General features: G+C 46.1%; 1 protein-coding gene across 1 annotated transcript; it reads right to left on the bottom strand.

Moving 5' to 3' along the window:
* Positions 1–14,310: 14,310 nt before the first annotated feature.
* LOC137345784 (probable G-protein coupled receptor 139) lies at positions 14,311–18,769 on the bottom strand. Its single transcript, XM_068009039.1, has 2 exons — positions 18,625–18,769; positions 14,311–15,185 (listed from the first exon to the last, which is right to left on the bottom strand). The coding sequence occupies exons 1-2, from the start codon at positions 18,767–18,769 to the stop codon at positions 14,311–14,313; spliced, it is 1,020 nt and encodes a 339-aa protein (XP_067865140.1).
* Between the last annotated feature and the right edge of the window lie 492 nt (positions 18,770–19,261).

Genomic DNA, 19,261 nt, shown 5'->3' with positions numbered 1-19,261 from the left:
ATGGCTGGCACAGACACGATGGGCCGAAGGGCCTGTTTCTGTGCTGTATAACTCTATGACTCTATGACTCTTAAGTTACAGTTGATTGTTTATTGATCTTAAGAACTATTGCAAAGGGAAGAAAGTTACAGTTGATTGTTAAATTAGACCTGAAAACTAAAAGGCAGACTATCAAGTTACAGTTAATTGTTTATTGCCATTAAAGGGCTTGAAACCATTTAACAATGGCACCTGCACGTTAGCGCTGGACACCATTGCTGGGGATAAAACGGCCTCCCCCGCTACGTCGTTGGAGGCAGACGCTCAGCCTCCTCCATTTAAATCAGCCCCCACATGTAATATTACGAGGGCTGTGCGGCAGCACTTCTGTGTCAGAAGGCTGCTGCCTTCACAGTGTGCCACCGCAGAGCACTGCGCACTTATAAAACTCAGCCCTGAATTTCTAACACTACACATGGATTAGGGTTACTGTCACGAATAAATGAGAACCCACTGTAAATTGTATTTTGTGCATTTGAGTATGAATGTCAAACACTATTTTTGTACAGCATGTTAAGTTTTAGCTGAGTTCCACTTGTTAAAGTGGAGGAGACAGATCATGTGGTCCAGTTTGTCCAAGAGCCACAATATCCAAGCTACTTGAATTTAGACATCTTTTTGGTATCTCACACACTCACCCATGGGGTTTGTTGTTGCATTTCACCATTACGGCAATGCAGTGCCCATTTTGCACACCTATGTATCACCATTCATCCCAGACTTGTGTCCCAATACAATGGACTGCTCATTGCAGGCTGCAACCTTGCATTGTGAGGACAGACAGACCCGTCCCTGACACATTCACCATGTGATTAATGAGGAGTACCCTTTACCCAGGCAGAGCGAAGCAGGTCATTGACCCGCTTGTGGCACTGGAGCCATGTCCTCTGTACCACACCACGGCTGCTGACCTCCTCCCCGACCTCCAGCCAGGCCCTCTTGGTCACTTGTGAGGTCCTTCGTCTGCCATCAGCGTTGAATATAACATCACACCTCGCCTCCACCGCCTGGAGGAGAACCTGTAGAGATTCCTCTGAGAATCTGGTGATCGGGAGGTGCGGAGCAGATTCGGTTTACTCAGCTGCTTCTGCCTCATCTGCCCAGGAGTCCCGTGGAGCCGAAAAATTCTGGCCTTGATGTCTGCAGTTAAGTTATTAAATTCTGAAAGCTGCTGGATCTCCTGCTGTGACATCATTTCTCATTTCCTGAAAACCATCATCACCTGTTTAAAAAAGCAAAAGAATCCATTGTGGCTCAGCCCCTGAGCCCAATGGGTTAATTTATCTAATTATATCTGTCAATTTAAATATTTAACATTTAATAATGTCCAATATAGATTTTACTCTCAGCAATGCAAAATTTGTTTGGTGAATTGAATGGAAAAACAACAGCTGCAGCAAGGTTAATTTATTTGCTTGTCTCCAAGGACCGGAGCAAGCGATTCTCAGATGCGTCACTTTACATAACATTTTTGAAAGAAAAATTCCCAATTGAAAAAGAACTAAACTCTATTTTAAACTGTTTAATTCCCCAAATCTTTTGGTACCCATAGTAATTGGAAACAACAAAATGATTATTAACTTAAAGGAAAGCATTCCCATCAGGAAAGACAGGCAGCTGAATTTTACAGGCCCCTTGACACCGTGAATCACAGGGCCGGTAAAATACTGTGGGGAGAGGCCCGCCTCGACCCGCGATGTCGAGACGGGCCGTTGCATTTTAACAGCAGCGACGGGACCTCGGTGCGGCCCCCCCCCCCCCCACTCACCGCCACACGGTAGGGGCACCACAATTAGCAGATCGTAATGTTTACTTACCTGTGCTGATTATGCAGCCAGCCGCCTCTCCAGTGACATTGCCGGATTTGTCGTGGAACGAGCGGATGTCACGGGCCGTCCCATTCATGATCTGAAAATCTGGCAGGTCCTCAGTATAACGGAAGAGAGGAGGGAGCACGAATACACAGGGGTCTAACTCTGCATTCTTAAAGGGAGGAGGGGGGATACACAGGGGTCTAACTCTGCATTCTTAAAGGGAGGAGGGGGGATACACAGGGGTCTAACTCTGTATTCTTAAAGGGAGGAGGGGGGATACACAGGGGTCTAACTCTGTATTCTTAAAGGGAGGAGGGGAGATACACAGGGGTCTAACTCTGCATTCTTAAAGGGAGGAGGGGGGATACACAAGGGTCTTACTCTGCATTCTTAAAGGGAGGAGGGGGGATAAACAAGGGTCTTACTCTGCATTCTTAAAGGGAGGAGGGGGTATACACAAGGGTCTTACTCTGCATTCTTAAAGGGAGGAGGGGGGGATACACAAGGGTCTTACTCTGCATTCTTAAAGGGAGGAGGGAGGATACACAAGGGTCTTACTCTGCATTCTTAAAGGGAGGAGGGGGGATACACAGGGGTCTAACTCTGTATTCTTAAATGGAGGAGGGGGGATACACAGGGGTCTAACTCTGTATTCTTAAAGGGAGGAGGGGGGATACACAGGGGTCTAACTCTGTATTCTTAAATGGAGGAGGGGGGATACACAGGGGTCTAACTCTGTATTCTTAAAGGGAGGAGGGGGGATACACAGGGGTCTAACTCTGCATTCTTAAAGGGAGGAGGGGGGATACACAAGGGTCTTACTCTGCATTCTTAAAGGGAGGAGGGGGGATAAACAAGGGTCTTACTCTGCATTCTTAAAGGGAGGAGGGGGTATACACAAGGGTCTTACTCTGCATTCTTAAAGGGAGGAGGGGGGATACACAAGGGTCTTACTCTGCATTCTTAAAGGGAGGAGGGGGGGATACACAAGGGTCTTACTCTGCATTCTTAAAGGGAGGATGGGGGATACACATGGGTCTTACTCTGCATTCTTAAAGGGAGGAGGGGGGATACACAGGAGTCTAACTCTGCATTCTTAAATGAAGGAGGGGAGATACACAGGGGTCTTACTCTGCATTCTTAAAGGGAGGAGGGAGGATAAACAAGGGTCTTACTCTGCATTCTTAAAGGGAGGAGGGGGTATACACAGGGGTCTAACTCTGCATTCTTAAAGGGAGGAGGAGGGATACACAAGGGTCTTACTCTGCATTCTTAAAGGGAGGAGGGGGGATAAACAAGGGTCTTACTCTGCATTCTTAAAGGGAGGAGGGGGGATAAACAAGGGTCTTACTCTGCATTCTTAAAGGGAGGAGGGGGGATAAACAAGGGTCTTACTCTGCATTCTTAAAGGGAGGAGGGGGTATACACAACGGTCTTACTCTGCATTCTTAAAAGCAGGAGGGAGGGTACACAGGGGTCTAACTCTGCATTCTTAAATGGAGGAGGGGAGATACACAGGGGTCTAACTCTGCATTCTTAAAGGGAGGAGGGGGGATACACAACGGTCTTACTCTGCATTCTTAAATGGAGGAGGGGGGATACACAGGGGTCTAACTCTGCATTCTTAAATGGAGGAGGGGGCATACACAGGGGTCTAACTCTGCATTCTTAAAGGAAGGCAGACTGTAATTACTGGAGGGAAAGCTGTGCTGACATGAGGGGAGGTAGCAAGTACCATCCCTCCGTTAACAGTGTACGTTCTGTATTGGTGAGGAGACAATGGCACACTAGGCACCCTGTGTGTGGGGAGGGTGCCAGAAAGGACAGGAGCATTAAGGTTTTATGGATGGTGGGGGCAATCGATTTACCTGGTAGGATCTTGATGTGGTTATGCTGTGCCGCTCTGAGTGTTGGCCAAGATGGGCATTGTCATGGCACACCACATAGTTGATCCAGGAAAAAGGCTGATGTACCCGTCAATGCCAATCCATGCCCTGCTCGGAATCTTTGAATACATGCAGGGTTCAACTTTACTTATCATATGGAAATAGGTATGGCTATTCCTTCATTGTGTGATCCTCTGCTCGTGAGGATCCATATGTGCCAGAGGCAATACCAACAGGCAGCTGTGATCCACGTAGAGGCCCCCATCATGAGCAGCAGCACCCAAGGGGAGCCCGCTATTACAGTTGCCGTGCATCTACAGGCCCCACATGACATGCCATCGGATGTCAGATCACCAGTGTCAGAGGAGAGTGCGCATATAGAAAGGGTGGTGACACATCTCTGTGCCCTGCTCAAGGATGACCTGCAGCCCAGGGCTCCGGTGGACATGCCATGCCTTTGTTCCTCATAGTGGCAGTGGGCCTCACGCCTGATGCCTCTGCAGCCTTTTAGGGGCCCACCAGAGACCTTTGTGGGGTCACACAGTCAGCAGTGCACCACTGTATCAGGGACATCACCAATGCCCTGCACCGGAGGGCCAGTGAGAATGTCTGCTTCAGGACAAACTCCCACAGCCAGGCCCAGAGGGCCAGTGGTTCTGGCGCCATTGCCGGAGAACCATAGGTTGTAATGTTCATAGACTGCACTCATGTGGCCATCAGGCCTACTGCCAGGCTACCACCTGCAGACGTCCCCATTAAAGGAGCACTCTCAATCTAGGTGGAGCTGGTATGTGAATGTCGTAGCTGATTGCAGCGAATGTGTGACTGCTTCACGGGCAGCTGCCATGACACCTGGGTCTTCTGCCAATCCCGGCCGCCGCCACTGTTGACTGAACTGGCTCAGATGGAGGGGTGGCTTCTTGGAGATAAGGACGATCCTTTGCAGACATGACTCCCGACACCAGTGACAGACTCCAACACTGCTGCAGAGGAGAGATACAATGCCAGCCACTGAGCTACATGAAACATCATTGAGCAGGAGATCGGCATGCTGAAAGAACACCTCCAATGTCTGCAGGATAGGCTGATACCTGTACTACGGGCCTAAAAGGCCAGCTCCTTTCTTTACTGCTTTGCACAACTACATACCCGATAGGGGCCAGGCCTGGCATGATGAGGAGAGACCTCAACAGGATTCCTCCTCGGACTATGAGGACGCTGAAGACCTACAACATGAAAAAGGCAAATGGGAGGGCAGATGGCACCCAGGCTCTGCACACAAGGCGAACAGTAAACTCGGGACGTATTGAAGTGGCTTATCAGACAAAGGATGTCTGCTCCATAGGAACCGACATGAGCTCTGAAAGTCGCACAAGACCATTGTTCACCTGCTGTGCACCAGTCCACATCTGCAGCATCCCTGTATAAACCATTAGAGGTAGCAGCTGGCTGAGCCAATGTCCATGCCACTGGCTTCGTGGAGATGTTCATGGTGGCATGGCAATGCTGTTATTGCAGACGTTGGCTCTCCTGAAGGGCCAACGGTGCAAAGGGATGCTACATTGGCGCTGCATGCTGGCACACATCATTCGCACAGAGAAAAGGACACACATGTTGGTGAGGAACATTTAGTGAAAGACGTATTTACATTGCTGTGACACCCGTGCATTACCGTTTGTGTCAGTGTGTTCTCTGCAAACCTCTGTAATACCTTTTATGGTTTATTTAAGTCTCATGTCCTGGAATGTGAAAAATTAAGATTATTCACCCAGGTGCGGCACGCCTACAAGAAGGAATGTTAAACTTGAGTGGGAGAAGAGGATCGCAACTTCACAGGACACTTGGTCACAGCAGAGTAAGTATGTGGCAGCAAAGTGGAATATTCTGGGGTAACTCAGCAGGTCAGGCAGCATTTGTGGAGAGAGAAGCAGAGTTAACTTTCAGCTCTGGACAAGTTAACTCTGCTTCTCTCTCCACAAATGCTGCCTGACCTGCTGGATTTCTGCAGCACTTTCTACTTTGCTGCCAGAATGACAGTGGCCTCACTCTTCAGCAGTCAAGTAAGTATTTTTTGACAGCTGTCAGGAAGCAGGTGCTGGAGCGCTTAAAATAGGGCCCCAGCACCAGCTTCACAACTGTTAAAGACTCTCTCGCTGTGCCGAATGTCCCTCCTCTCCCTACGTAATATGGAGAGGGCAGCTCAGCGCCATGATTCTAATGAACCCCCACGATTACTATCACGGGGGCTCGGCGGTGGCTGGCGAATGGCCGGCACACCGTCAAGTTCAATGGGCACCATCACGGATGGCGGTGCCCCAATAAAATTCAACCCAGGATTTTAGATTAAACTCCAATTGTTTCCAAACTTTTAACATCTTTTGTAAGAGTTTTCTAATCCAAGGATTTTTTTTGATACAACAAAAATGATTCCAAATTCCAATTCAAGGCAATAAACATTTAAAATTCAAAACCAATGTTATATGAGCAAACCTTATATCCAGAATTAAAGACTCCCTCATAACATGACATGATAACTTGAAAGTTCATTGTGGTCACTAATGAAATTCCAGTTTTCCCCACTTAACAGATCAGTTAACCTTAATAATTTAAACTTAATTCAGACTTATTAACTTATAATATTTCTTCACTACACATGGAACAGAATAGCACGTGTTTTTTTTAAAGAAAAGTTAAATTACGACATTTTTCCAGTTCTTTCTTCAGGCGCCTTGTCAAATGACTGTAATAATACCAAAACCAAAGAAAAAGTTATTTAACATTCTTAAAACTAAAGATTTAACACCATCTTCTAAAACAAAATTTGACCAGACAGAATCTTTCTCATATCTCCTTTATTTATCCTTCTCTCCCTTAGACCAATATCCAATTCCTGATGTTTGCTACTTAAAAACAATCAATAAGACATGCCTTTAATTTAAACTCGAAAAAGAGCAAGAGCAGATTTTAAGCTTTGGTCCAATTAAAGCAGTATTTAAAATTCGAATTGGATGTCTGCCGCGCAGCTTCAGGCCTTCAAGGTTGAAGCCTATCTCTTACAAAACTGTTCATTGCCTTTTCACAGCTGCAAAACTATTTTTTACAATCAAAATAATACATTACACCAGCATCTTTAAAATGTAATTCAGCTTTTGCATCCCATTTCTGGGTGTGCAATCTTAAATTTAAATGAACACACTCAACAATCACATTCACACTTTCTTAATTCCAACCGTCTTAGAAATATTGATTCCTGTAATGGGTTATTCAAAGTACCAAAAATCTGTGTTAAATTCCCTGTCCTGAGCCCAAGGAACACACAGGTTCAACTAGTTTACAACCAAAACATGGTTCCCACAAAAATATACACGTGTAAAAGTAGAACAAGAACAGACTCATGCTTTCAACATTAAAATCAGACAACAAAGGGTTAGGGACTGTGCGCTCTACAAAACACAGGCTACACAGATAAGGCTATTCATTTGTGAAAGCTTCTAACATTCATACATTCGAACAAAAGACACAGTAACTTTCTTCTCCTCACTTTAAATTTCACTAAAAACATCTTAAGTTGCCCCTCTTTCCTCAATCTGATAACTCTCACTTCCCCACTCCAACTCTCCCCAATTTACGGTCCAACTACCATCCTCATAGAAGGCCAAGACAGTGCCTCCCACAGTTACTGCAGACACAATTGCCTATTGTCTCTCCAATTTTCCCTGAAATCTGTAAATTTGAAGGCTGCACTGAAAGTGACCTGCTTCCCGATGAAGTCTGTTCATCACTTCTCTGAGTGCACCCCTACCATCTGACAAATATCCTTTTAAACACTCATTCTCCTCCTCCTGTTGTTTCAACTGGCTTTTAGCTACTTGACCATCCACCATGTCTGCACCAGCGTTAAGGTTAGAGACATGTTGCTGTTATAACTGAGCGGTCATACGCTTGTGACACAGTTTCAAATCTCAAACCTGCTGGTTCAGTCACTCAACCTCTTTATCTTTCTGAGTAACAGTCTCTTGGATCCACTGAGTGCTGTAAGCCAGAAGGTTTTTTGCCTTCTCTACCTTTAACTTCTTTTGGCCTATCTTATCTTGAATGAACTCGATAAATTCCTTGTATTTCTGCTCGAAGACCTGTTTAACATCTTTAGACAACATGGCTATTATTCTCTTCATATACTCTCGTACAAGTGCCTTTCGATCAGCGGTGGGTCCTGTAACGTCTCCACACTCCTCAAAAGGGTTTTGCCTCCTAAGACACGTGTTGGCCAGTCTTGCAAAATTGAGATCCTAACTTTCTCCAAAAAAACATTCACAACGTGCCAAGTCCCATGTGGGGTGCCAGAATGTAAGATTTGATAAGATAGGGGTTTTTTATGCCCCCTTCTAATATGGGAACAGCCCTGGCAGCACAACAGTTTGTTGTGAATTAACTTTATTGAAATAAAGGTAAAGACAAGTTTGTTAAGTTTTTCGATAAACCATAGTCACAAACTCAGGCAGTAATTAACAGTCTAACACAGATTCTGCCTGTATTAGACAGTGACAGGTTTTCTTGTAGGTTTAAAACAGAAAATAACTTATTTATTGAACAATAAACCTTATCCCCAAATTGTCGCAACCACATCCACTCATGTATTTGCTCACACAGACACCCACACACACATCCACACACACACCCACACACCCACACACACCCCCACACACACACTCCCACACACACAAGAAACAGAGGAAAAAAGGGGTAAACAATTATATGTGTGGGTAGGATAGGTTTCGGGGGGAGTCACAGTAAACTGTTGAATTCTCTTCGGAGTAAAATTCTCGTTGGTTGCAGGTCTGAGCTGATTGTAGATTTCTCTCTTGGTTCAAAGTTCAGTTGAATTCAGTGGATCACTTCTAATTCACTGCTGTACAGGTGTAGATGTGGAATTCTACAGCAGGGCACGTGCCTTCTGGTTTGCTGGAAACAACATTTCTTGGATGCTGCTTTTTGGGTGTCTGTCTCCAGGCTGCTTTTTATTTATTTAGAGATACAGCACTGAAACAGGCCCTTCAGCCCACTGAGTCTGTGCCAACCAATAACCACCCATTTATACTAACCCTACAGTAATCCCATATTCCCTACCACCTACACTAGGGGCAATTTACAGTGGCCAATTAACCTATCACCTGCAAGTCTTTGGCGGTGGTAGGAAACCCACGCAGTCACAGGGAGAACTTGCAAACTCTGCACAGGCAGTACCTAGAATTGAACCCGGGTCCCTGGAGCTGTGAGGCTGTGGTGCTAACCACTGCGCCACTGTGCCCCCCCCCACTTTATTGTAAAACTGAGTTACATAACCTCAAGGCAGGAGTCACTTTGGTCTCTCCTTCATGGGGATCACACAATGGCCCAGGACGTGGCTACTTCACACCATCTGTTTCAGGCGAAACCATTCAGTTCTGGAATATTTTAGCATAGGTGCTATTGACATCTCTTATCTTTGAAGCTTTTCCTTTGTCCCTGTCAGACAGTTTGAATATACAATGGTCAAATCCTTTTCCTTTAGTGGCCATTTTGGATCACTGTTTACAGTTTGAGAGGTACATTTTTTTAAAAGACAGAGTCATTTTTTAATAACCCTTCAGATTTGTCCATTTTTTTTGAATCGTTGCACTCCTTGTGCATGTAACATAAATATAACCTGTAAGTATAGTGTAGCAACTCAAAGTGCCGCATTCTATATTGAAAAAAAAAACGATATTGCACATTTATGTAATATACTTTTATAAATTTTATGTTTAAACTATATATTTGAAAAATAGTAATGTCTGCGTGGTGAGGTCACTTCCAGGTATTGACAAGATGGCAGATGAAGAGGGGAAGAGGTGCTGGTGATCATATTGACCATGGTGTCTATGCGGTGAGGTCACTTCCGGCAGCGGGCACTGAGCCCACAGGCCCCTTCCCCATCAGTATCAGTCAGAGGGAAAGCCAAGCTTTAATTTGGGAGCTGATACAGCACTAACACACCAAATCCTGAGATATGATTGGTCTTTAATTTTATCGGAATCCCCTGACTTTCAGCTGCCCCAATTCCCCACCCTCCCAACTGAATGTCAATCACTCTAATCAACAACAACTTGTATTTATATAGCACCTTTAACATTGTCAAACTTCCTGAGATGATCCGAAAGAGCGACTATCAAAAAAATAATTGACACCAAGCCACAAAAGTAGATATTCGGACAAATGACCAAAAGCTGGGTCAAAGAGGTTGGTTTTAAGGAGTGTCCAAAAGGAATGTACAGAGGTGTTTTTTTTTTAATTCATTCGTGGAATGAGGACATCACTGGCAAGGCCAGCATTAATTTTACATCCCTAATTGCCCTTGAGAAAGTGGTGGTCAGGTGCTGTCTTCAACCGCTGTCTGTACGTTTAGGTACGTCCACAATGCTGTTAAGAAGGGAGTTCCAGGATTTTGACCCCATGACAGTGAAGATGCAGCAATATAGTTCCAAGTCAAGATGGTGTGTGGGTTTGAGGGAAGCTTGCAGGTGGTGGTGTTCTCATGTATCTTCTGCCCTTGTCCTTCTAAGCGGTAGAAGTCGTGAGTTTGGGATATGTTGTTGAAGGTTTTTGGTGAGTAATATGTACGAGAGCAAATTCAGTGACGTACCTCCAACTGACAGCAGAGTTCAGTTAAAAACCTACTCCAGTGAGGTGTGAGAAACATGCGGACAAATGGAGTGCAATGTCCAATATATAGTGCAATCTCCCTCAGTACTGACCCTCTGACAGTGCAGTGCTCCCTCAGTACTGACCCTCTGACAGTGCAACACTCCCTCAGTACTGACCCTCTGACAGTGCAGCACTCCCTCAGTATGAAGCCTCTGACAGTGCAACACTCCCTTAGGACTGACCCTCTGACAGTGCAACACTCTCTCAGAACTGACCATCCAACAGTGCAGCACTCCCTCAGTACTGACCCTCTGACAGTGCAGCACTCCCTCAGAACTGACCATCCAACAGTGCAGCACTCCCTCAGTACTGACCCTCTGACAGCCCAACACTCCCTCAGAACTGATCCTCCGACAGTGCAGCACTCCCTCAGTACTGACCTTCTGACAGTGCAGCACTCCCTCAATACTGACTCTCTGACAGTGTCATTGAGTCATACAGCACAGAAACAGGCCCTTTGGCCCATTGTGTCTGTGCTGGCTATCAAACTATTCTAATCCCATTTTCCAGCACTTATAGCTTTGTATGCTATGGCGTTTCAAGTGCTCATCCAAATACTTCTTAAATTTTATGAGGGTTCCTGCCTCTACCACCTCTACAGACAATGCGTTCCAGATTCCAGCCACCCTCTGGGTGAAAACATTTTTCCTCAAATCCCCTCCAAACTTCCTGCCCCTTACCTTAAATCTATGCCCCTCGGTTATTGACCCCTCCGCTAAGGGAAAACATTTCTTGTCATCATTGGCCCTCATAATTTTGTATTCCTCAAAAATGGGGTGGCACAGTGGCGCAGTGGTTAGCACTGCAGCCTCACAGCTCCAGCGACCTGGGTTCAGTTCTGGGTACTGCCTGTGAGGAGTTTGCAAGTTCTCCCTGTGACTGTGTGGGTTTCCGCCGGGTGCTCCGGTTTCCTCCCCCAGCCAAAGACTTGCAGGTTATTAGGTAAATTGGCCATTGTAAATTGCCCCTAGTGTAGATAGGTGGTAGGAAAATGGTGGGGATGTGGTAGAGAATATGGGGCTAATGTAGGATTAGTATAAAGGGGTGGATGTTGGTCAGCACAGACTCGGTGGGCTGAAGGGCCTGTTTCAGTGCTGTATCTCAAAATAAATAAATAAATGTCCCCCCTCAACCTTCTCTGCTCTAAGGAAAACAACCCGAGCCTTCTCAGTCTCTCTTCATCGTGAAATGCTCCAGCCCAGGCAACATCCTGGTGAATCTCCTTTGCACCTTCTCCAGTGCAATCACATCCGTCCTATAGTGTGGTGACCAGAACTGTCCACAGTACTCCAGCTGCGGCCTAACTAGCATTTTATACAGCTCCATCATAACCTCCCTGCTCTTATATTCTATGCCTCGGCTAATAAAGGCAAGTATCCCATATGCCTTCCTAACCACCTTACCTATCTGTGTTGCTGCCTTCAATGAGCTGTGGATAAGAACACCAAGGTCCCTCTGACCTTCTGTACTTCCTAGGGTCCTGACATCCATTGTATATTCCCTTGCCTTGTTAGTCCTTCCAAACTGCATAACCTCACACTTCTCAGTATTAAATACCCTTTGCCACTGCTCCACTCATCTTACCAGCCCATCTGCATCATCCTGTAATCTAAGGCTTTCCTCCTCACTATTTACGACACCATCCATTTTCCTGTCGTCTGCAAACTTACTGATTATACCTCCTATATTCATGTTAAAATCATTCATGTACACTACAAAAAGCAAGGGTCCCAGCACCGATCCCTGTGGAACAACACTGATCACAGGTTTCCACTCGCAGAAACCCTCGACCCTCGACCATCACCCTCTGCCTCCTGTCACTAAGCTAATTTTGGATCCAATTTGCCAAATTGCCCGGGATTCCAAGGGCTCTTACCTTTTCAACCAATCTCCCATGCAGGACCATATCTAAAGTCTCACTGAAGTCCATGTAGACTACATCAGCTGCCTTACCCTCATCTACACATCTAATTACCTCCTCGAAAATTTCAATCAAGTATGTTAGACACGATCTCCCCCTGACAAAGCCATGCTGACTATTCCTGATTAATCCCTGTCTCTCCAAGTGGAGATTAATCCTGTCCCTCGGAATTTTTTCCAATAGTTTCCCAACCACTGATGATCGATTCACCAGCCTGTAATTACCTGGTTTATCCCTGCTGTTCTTCTTGAATGATGGTACCACATTTGCTGTCCTCTGGTACCTCTCCTGAGACCAGAGAGGATTTGAAAATTTGTGTCAGAGCCCCTGCTATCTCCTCCCTTGCCTCACATAACAGCCTGGGATAAATCTCATCTGGGCCTGGGGATTTATCCACTTTTAAGCTCGCTAAAACAGCTAATACTTCCTTCCTTTCAATATTAATATGTCAAAGTATATCACAATCCCCCTCCCTGATCTCTCCACCTACATCGTCCTTCTCCATAGTGAATGCAGATGCAAATTAGTCATTTAAAACCTCACCTCTATCCTCAGGCTCCACACACAGATTGCCACTTTGGTCTCTAATGGGCCCTACTCTTTCCCTGCTTATCCTCTTGCCATTAATAGACTTATAAAATGCATTAGGATTTTCCTTTATCTTGCCCGGCAGTGACCCAACATCAATCTTTGTGGAACATCACTTCCCACCTTTTGCCAGTCTAACTTCCTTCAACCTCTACTCTCTGTTGAATGTTTCTTAGCCAACTTGTTATCCATTCTGCTGCTTCCCCCCTCATTCCACATGTTATGACTTCAATCATGAGATTACAATGTGGTACCTTCACAAAATTAAAATATGTTGCTCTTAATAGACTGATAAAATCACTCGAGACCTTCCCCGATTGATGAGCATCACAGGGGCTGGAGACCATTATCAATGTGGATAATAGGGTTGTCATTTAAGTTTTGTTTATTTTTCCCTGTTATAATAAAGTTGGTTATTTAAAATACAGATAACTGAGGCCAGGGGAATAAAGGCCCTCTCGACACATAAAACAAAGGTCAGACACAGATTGAAGCTCCCTGTGCAATCTCTGATCAAACACTCCCAGCACAGGTACAACAAAATAAAAACAAAAAGAGAGCTCCCTGTACACTTTCCTGACAATAACAGTGAGGAGGGATGGACAGACAGAGAGGGAGGGGTGAATGAGGGAGGGAGGCAGAGGGAATTGGAGGGTGAGAGTGTGAGTGGGACAGGGATTGGGATGGGGAGATGGTGAAGGAGGGTGGTGGGTGAGGATGAGAGATGGATTGAGTAGATTAAGAGGAGGTAGAGGGTGAGATAGAGGGGGACTGGGGGATGGAGGCTGGAGGATGTGAGGGAGTCGGGAGAGAGAGGGGAGGGAGGCCAGCCTGACATCATTCGCTCACCCCGGGTCCTGAATCCCTATTCTAGTCCCTCGGCTGGGCTTGTCCTGATGGAAATACCCCCGCACACAACGTCGGCTGACTCGGAGAGAGAGGGAGAAAGAGAGAAGACAGTGACCAGACGGGGGAATGGAAGGGATACAGACTCAATAAAGTGTCCCCAGAAAAAAATTAATTCACATGAGAAGATTTCCTGCATCTTCAGCATTTTGGCTTTTGTAAGAACATTTTTGTTTTCTGAGCAGACGTGAGAAGCTGAGAATCGAACCAGTGGAGGTGGAGGAGAGACTGTGACTGCTGTTTCCCCACCTGCCCTGCAGGGGGTGGTGTTAGTCTCTCCCTCCCCCCACTCCCACCACTGGGGGTAATTTCACATCCCCAGTGATCCCTGCTGTCATTCTGTTGATGGAAGTCTGAGGATAAATATTCCATTCATGGACTGGAAACACTGGGACCCGCCTCTGGGCTGCTCTCAGTTGTTTTGTTTATTAATTTATTGAATAATTGATGTAATCGGATATTTCACCGTGATCTTGACCTGCTCTCTGAACTTGGACTGAGTCACCACATAAATAAATGTGTTTGTGCAGCAACTTAAATTCGACAGCATCCATCCGACTTCTTTAAATATATAATCAAAATCAGAATCGAAGTGATCTGCGATTCCAAAATAATATAAAACGTACACCAACCACAGAAGTATGAAGTTGCCGGATATGGTGAAGAGTAAAATCACAGACTTCCTTCTGCTCTCCATCTCTGGGTCACTGCGATTCTCTCCCTTGCTCTGACCCCTCAGTCCCTTACGGACTCGACTGGCCACTAAAATGTGTCTGACTGTCAGAGCGTTGAGCAACAGAATTAAAGCAAATGGGATCACTGGGGTTAAAACTGTATCAAACCTGGCAAATCCCACCCATCCGGGCTCAGTAAAATAGCTTGACTTTGTATAACAGAACCATGGTACATTGTCGATTATCTCTCCATGTTCGTATGTAAAGTAGAAGGGGATGTTTTTTGAGCAGAGCAGAATGCAGGTTGTTACCAGAACCACAGCCGCAGTTTTCTCGGTGCAATATTTTGCTTTCAGCTTCTGGCAACAAATGGCCACAAATCGATCAAAGGTGAAAGTGACGGTGAACCAGACAGAACAGTTTGTTGCTGCACGAATCAGGACAGCGTTAACACTACACACAGGGGTGATATTCAGGAAGGACACTGGGAAATAATAATAATTGATGTTGAGCAGTATGACCTCAGTGATAATGACCAGTAGATCCGCCGTTGCCATGGCCACCAGGTAGCGAGTGGTGCAGGTGGAGAGGCCGCACTTTCCCCGGGACAGGATCACAATCGCCAGTAAATTAACTGTAAGAAAGAGAAGGGCAAAGAGACTGGAAATTACTGATCAAACATTCTCCATGTCTGACCCAGACAGTAATGTGAGAATAAGAAATACTGAAATGTTGTTTCTACAGCTTGTGGAAAGTTACCAAGAAGTCATTTGTACACAACATAATGAAATCACTGAAAAAGAGAACTGATAAGGGTATGTAAGTAACGACCTTGGGACAGTACATCACTGAAAAAGAGAACTGATAAGGGTATGTAAGTAGAGACCTTGAGACAGTACATCACTGAAAAAGAGAACTGATAAGGGTATGTAAGTAGAGACCTTGAGACAGTACATCACTGAAAAAGAGAACTGATAAGGGTATGTAAGTAGAGACCTTGAGACAGTACATCACTGAAAAAGAGAACTGATAAGGGTATGTAAGTAACGACCTTGGGACAGTACATCACTGAAAAATTGTGCTTAGGCAGATAAAAGAGCAACAGCAAGAGTTAGAACAAAGGATGTAGTGAATAGGAAACTGCCCCACGAAGATAAAGGCTGACAGCTGCAAGTTAAAACACACAATGGAGAGCCAAATAAGGTAAAACAAAAACAAGAGTTAGGGGCTAGAAAGTTAGAGTCGGGGGAGAAGTAAACAGAGGAGGAGACTGTAGCAACCATAGGATAGGTTAGTGTCATAATACGTTATAACCAATAATGTAAAATAAAGGCGTGGACAAATGGATTTGTATTGTATAAACATGAACTGAATATGTTGATCGGTGTGCCTGCTTGTAGGACACCCGATCTTGCAAGAACGTTAAATAAACTTACTTCTTCAGAGTTTAACTTGGTGTAAATTATTATCAAGTGGGCTATGTTTCTCACAGTAAGGACAGGATTTTAGCACCAAAAACAGGGGAGTTGGGGGCGGGTCAGAGGTTAAAATGTAAAAGTCTCAACCCGGACCCCAACTGACCTCTGACCTGCCCACTTCCAGGTTTAATGAAGTCAGGAAAGGGGATGAACAGGCAATCGCTCCCAGGAGACAGGTTGGTAATTTAAATATTTGAATAGACTGGAAGTCTCCGATTTAATCTGTTTTACAGGTTCAACACTGTTCGGCCGGGTTTCCCCGTTACACCCCACACGACATACAAAGAAACCCGGGATTGGCTTTGGAACAGATTCCCCCTCTGGGATTGGGCCGCTCCCTCAGGATCATTCTTCCCAACCTGGGACTGCACCCCACCTTCCCCACGATTGTATCTCACCACTCCACAGGATCGGACTGCACCCCCAACAATAGGACCCCCCCCCCCCCCCCACCAATGGATCAGACCCCATTACCCCCAGGGATCGGATCACAACCCCACCGATCGGATCTCACCATCCCCAGGATCAGACACTCCCCGAAACTGCTCCCACAAACCTGACTGGGAACAAACTCCAGGATAGGAGACACCTCCCCAGGCTTCAGGATCAGACACTCCCCCTCCCCTCCCTCTCCTCCTCCCCAGACTCGGACCACACTACAGGATAGGAGACCCCATCCCCGGGGTTGAGGATCTACAGACCAGTGATCGGAGATGTCACCACTCTCTCCCCCTCTGGAGATGGTGTTTGGACACACCTCGATATCAGGCATCTCCCCCAAAACACCAGGGTCAGCATTTGGACCGCCCTGGTCCTGAGGCCTGCTCCAGAGTCCACCCTGCCCGACTGGAAGCCAAGCCTGTCAATCAGTCTGACTTCAAGGTGGGGAACCTGTCAAGGATAAAAGAGGCAGTCTGTGGAGTTAAAACTCTGAAACTCCGCTCCGCACCTATGTCACTCAGCCCTGTTAATATCCAGGAATAAACATTGGAGTAAAAACAAAATACTGAAACTGCTGTAAATCTGATAAAAATAGGGGAATGGTGGGTAGACCCCAGGGGTGTGGACCAGCCTGCCAGCTGTGTACCAATAGGGGATCCCCACCTCAAGCACCAGCCCACACCCCCTCCAGTCCCAGTGACTCTGGTGTAGCCATCCTCCATTACCAGCACAGGCCGTCCCAGAAAGTGGGAGTGACGGTTATAATCAGAAGTTTTTAATCTCAGTGTTGAGTCTGAGAGGCAATGAAATGCTGAATTGAACAATCCAGTGCTGTTCCTCATTGAACATCAGTGGAAGAGTGTAGGAGGTGGAGGAGAGAGAGGTCAGAGTGGGAGTGGCATGTAGAATTAAAATGACAAGTGACCACAAGCTCAGGGTCACACTTGCAGACTGAATGGAGGAGTTCAGCAAAGCAATCACAAAATGGGAGAATGGAACAGTCTTTCCAGGAAGCCGGGTGGGAGAAAGTATAATCAAGGTAGCTGTGGGAGTCGTTGGGATTATAGTCGATATTGGTGGACAGCAAATCTCCTGACATGGAGGTAGAGAAGTCGAGGAAGGGAAGGGAAGTGTCAGAGACGGACCATGTGAAGACGAGGGAGAGATGGAAATTAGAAGTAAAATTGATGTAATTTTCCAGTTCAAGGCAAAAGAAGGAAATGACACCAGCACAGTCATCAAAGTATCGGAAAAATATGTGAAGGAGGGGAGCTGAGTAGGATTGGAACAAAGAATGGTCCACGTATCCTACACAAATGCAGCATAGCTAGGATGCATACAGCTCCCATAGTGACAACATTAGAGTGTGGAATATCTCAATGTTTACACCTGAGGTCCACACACCTATACTTTACAACAGGATCCCTGCGCAGGGATCAGGATCAGGAATCTATGAGGGTTTTCTTTCCCAGACCAGAGCCGATGAGGAAGAGAGGAATTCCAGTGGGAATGGCGAGTGAATGAAAAAAAATGACTCAATTCCAAATGGGGCCCTCGGAACATCCCAGCAGGAGATGGTGGAGGGAAACTGGCCGGGAAACGGCCTCATGGTGTCTTTCGGACAAGATCCCATCCACTGTGAGTTTAAGGAGAGCTTGTGTTTACTGGACTTTGGAGCAGAGAGGATCAGACTGACATGGACAGAAATGTAAATGGAATTCTGCAGCACAGCTCCGAGCTCAGAAGGAAGGAAGTCCCGTGTGTTGTGGGACAGTCGGGGTCAGAATGACCCAGTGGATGAGGATTCAGAGCATGAAGAAGGGAGTGAGATCTCTGAGTGGAGGAACTAAACTGTCAAATAATGGTGAATAAATTCAATGTAAAACTTCAAGACTGCCATGCCCAGTAAAGGTATGTCCTGTTCATAACTTTAAACATGGACTGTATTTAGAATCTTCTGGAACTGAATTTTCTGTTTCAATGAACCACAATGGACATAAAAAGCCTCCATATGATGGCTGCCGATGGTCAGGTGACTTTTGCAATTTCGGCCCAGACTCAGAATTATCTCACACCTTTGGAAAGCTCCTAACCATTTGTGGAATTCACACCTCCTATTGTTTGTCGTCTGACCCTATGGACTCCTAGACTCACTGGCAGTGGGAATGATCCTGGAAAATTCCTCTGGGATCAGCCAGCCATGGTCCCCGATGCTGGGAAGGCCTGGGCTCATATTAGCAACAGTGGTGAGGCCTCGGGACGGCGCCCGCGCTGCTCGGCGATGGGAGCCCAATTTCATTATTCGAAACGTTGCTTATCCTGGTCCATTCCGCATCCAGCTGCTTCTTTGTCAACAATTTCACAAATTCCAGTAAACAGGTGTCTCTCACGTACCATCCCATTCCTAACTGATAAAAACCGGCAGGACAGAAGTTGCAGTGCTCAGAGCCTGTGAAGGTTAGTCTTGCGGATTGGGTCTCAACTCTGCAGGCGTGTGTACGGAGGTAGGAGGAGGGATGGCAATACCGGGGATACAACTCTGCAGGTATCAAGGGAGGTGGGAGGGGGGAATGGTATTCCTGGGGGAAGAACTCTGCAGGTATGAAGGGAGGCGGGAGGGGGGAATGGTATTCCTGGGGGAAGAACTCTGCAGGTATGAAGGGAGGCGGGAGGGGGGAATGGTATTCCTGGGGGAAGAACTCTGCAGGTATGAAGGGAGGCGGGCTGATATTACCAGGGGCACAACTCTGCATATGTGTAGCGAGGTGGGTGGGGAGTACATTGAATGTGG

This window comes from Heterodontus francisci, chromosome 29 (genome assembly GCF_036365525.1).
Source record: "Heterodontus francisci isolate sHetFra1 chromosome 29, sHetFra1.hap1, whole genome shotgun sequence".
NCBI lineage: Eukaryota > Metazoa > Chordata > Chondrichthyes > Heterodontiformes > Heterodontidae > Heterodontus > Heterodontus francisci.
Note: the sequence above shows the minus strand (reverse complement) of the source record. Positions and strands in the feature narration are given on the sequence as shown.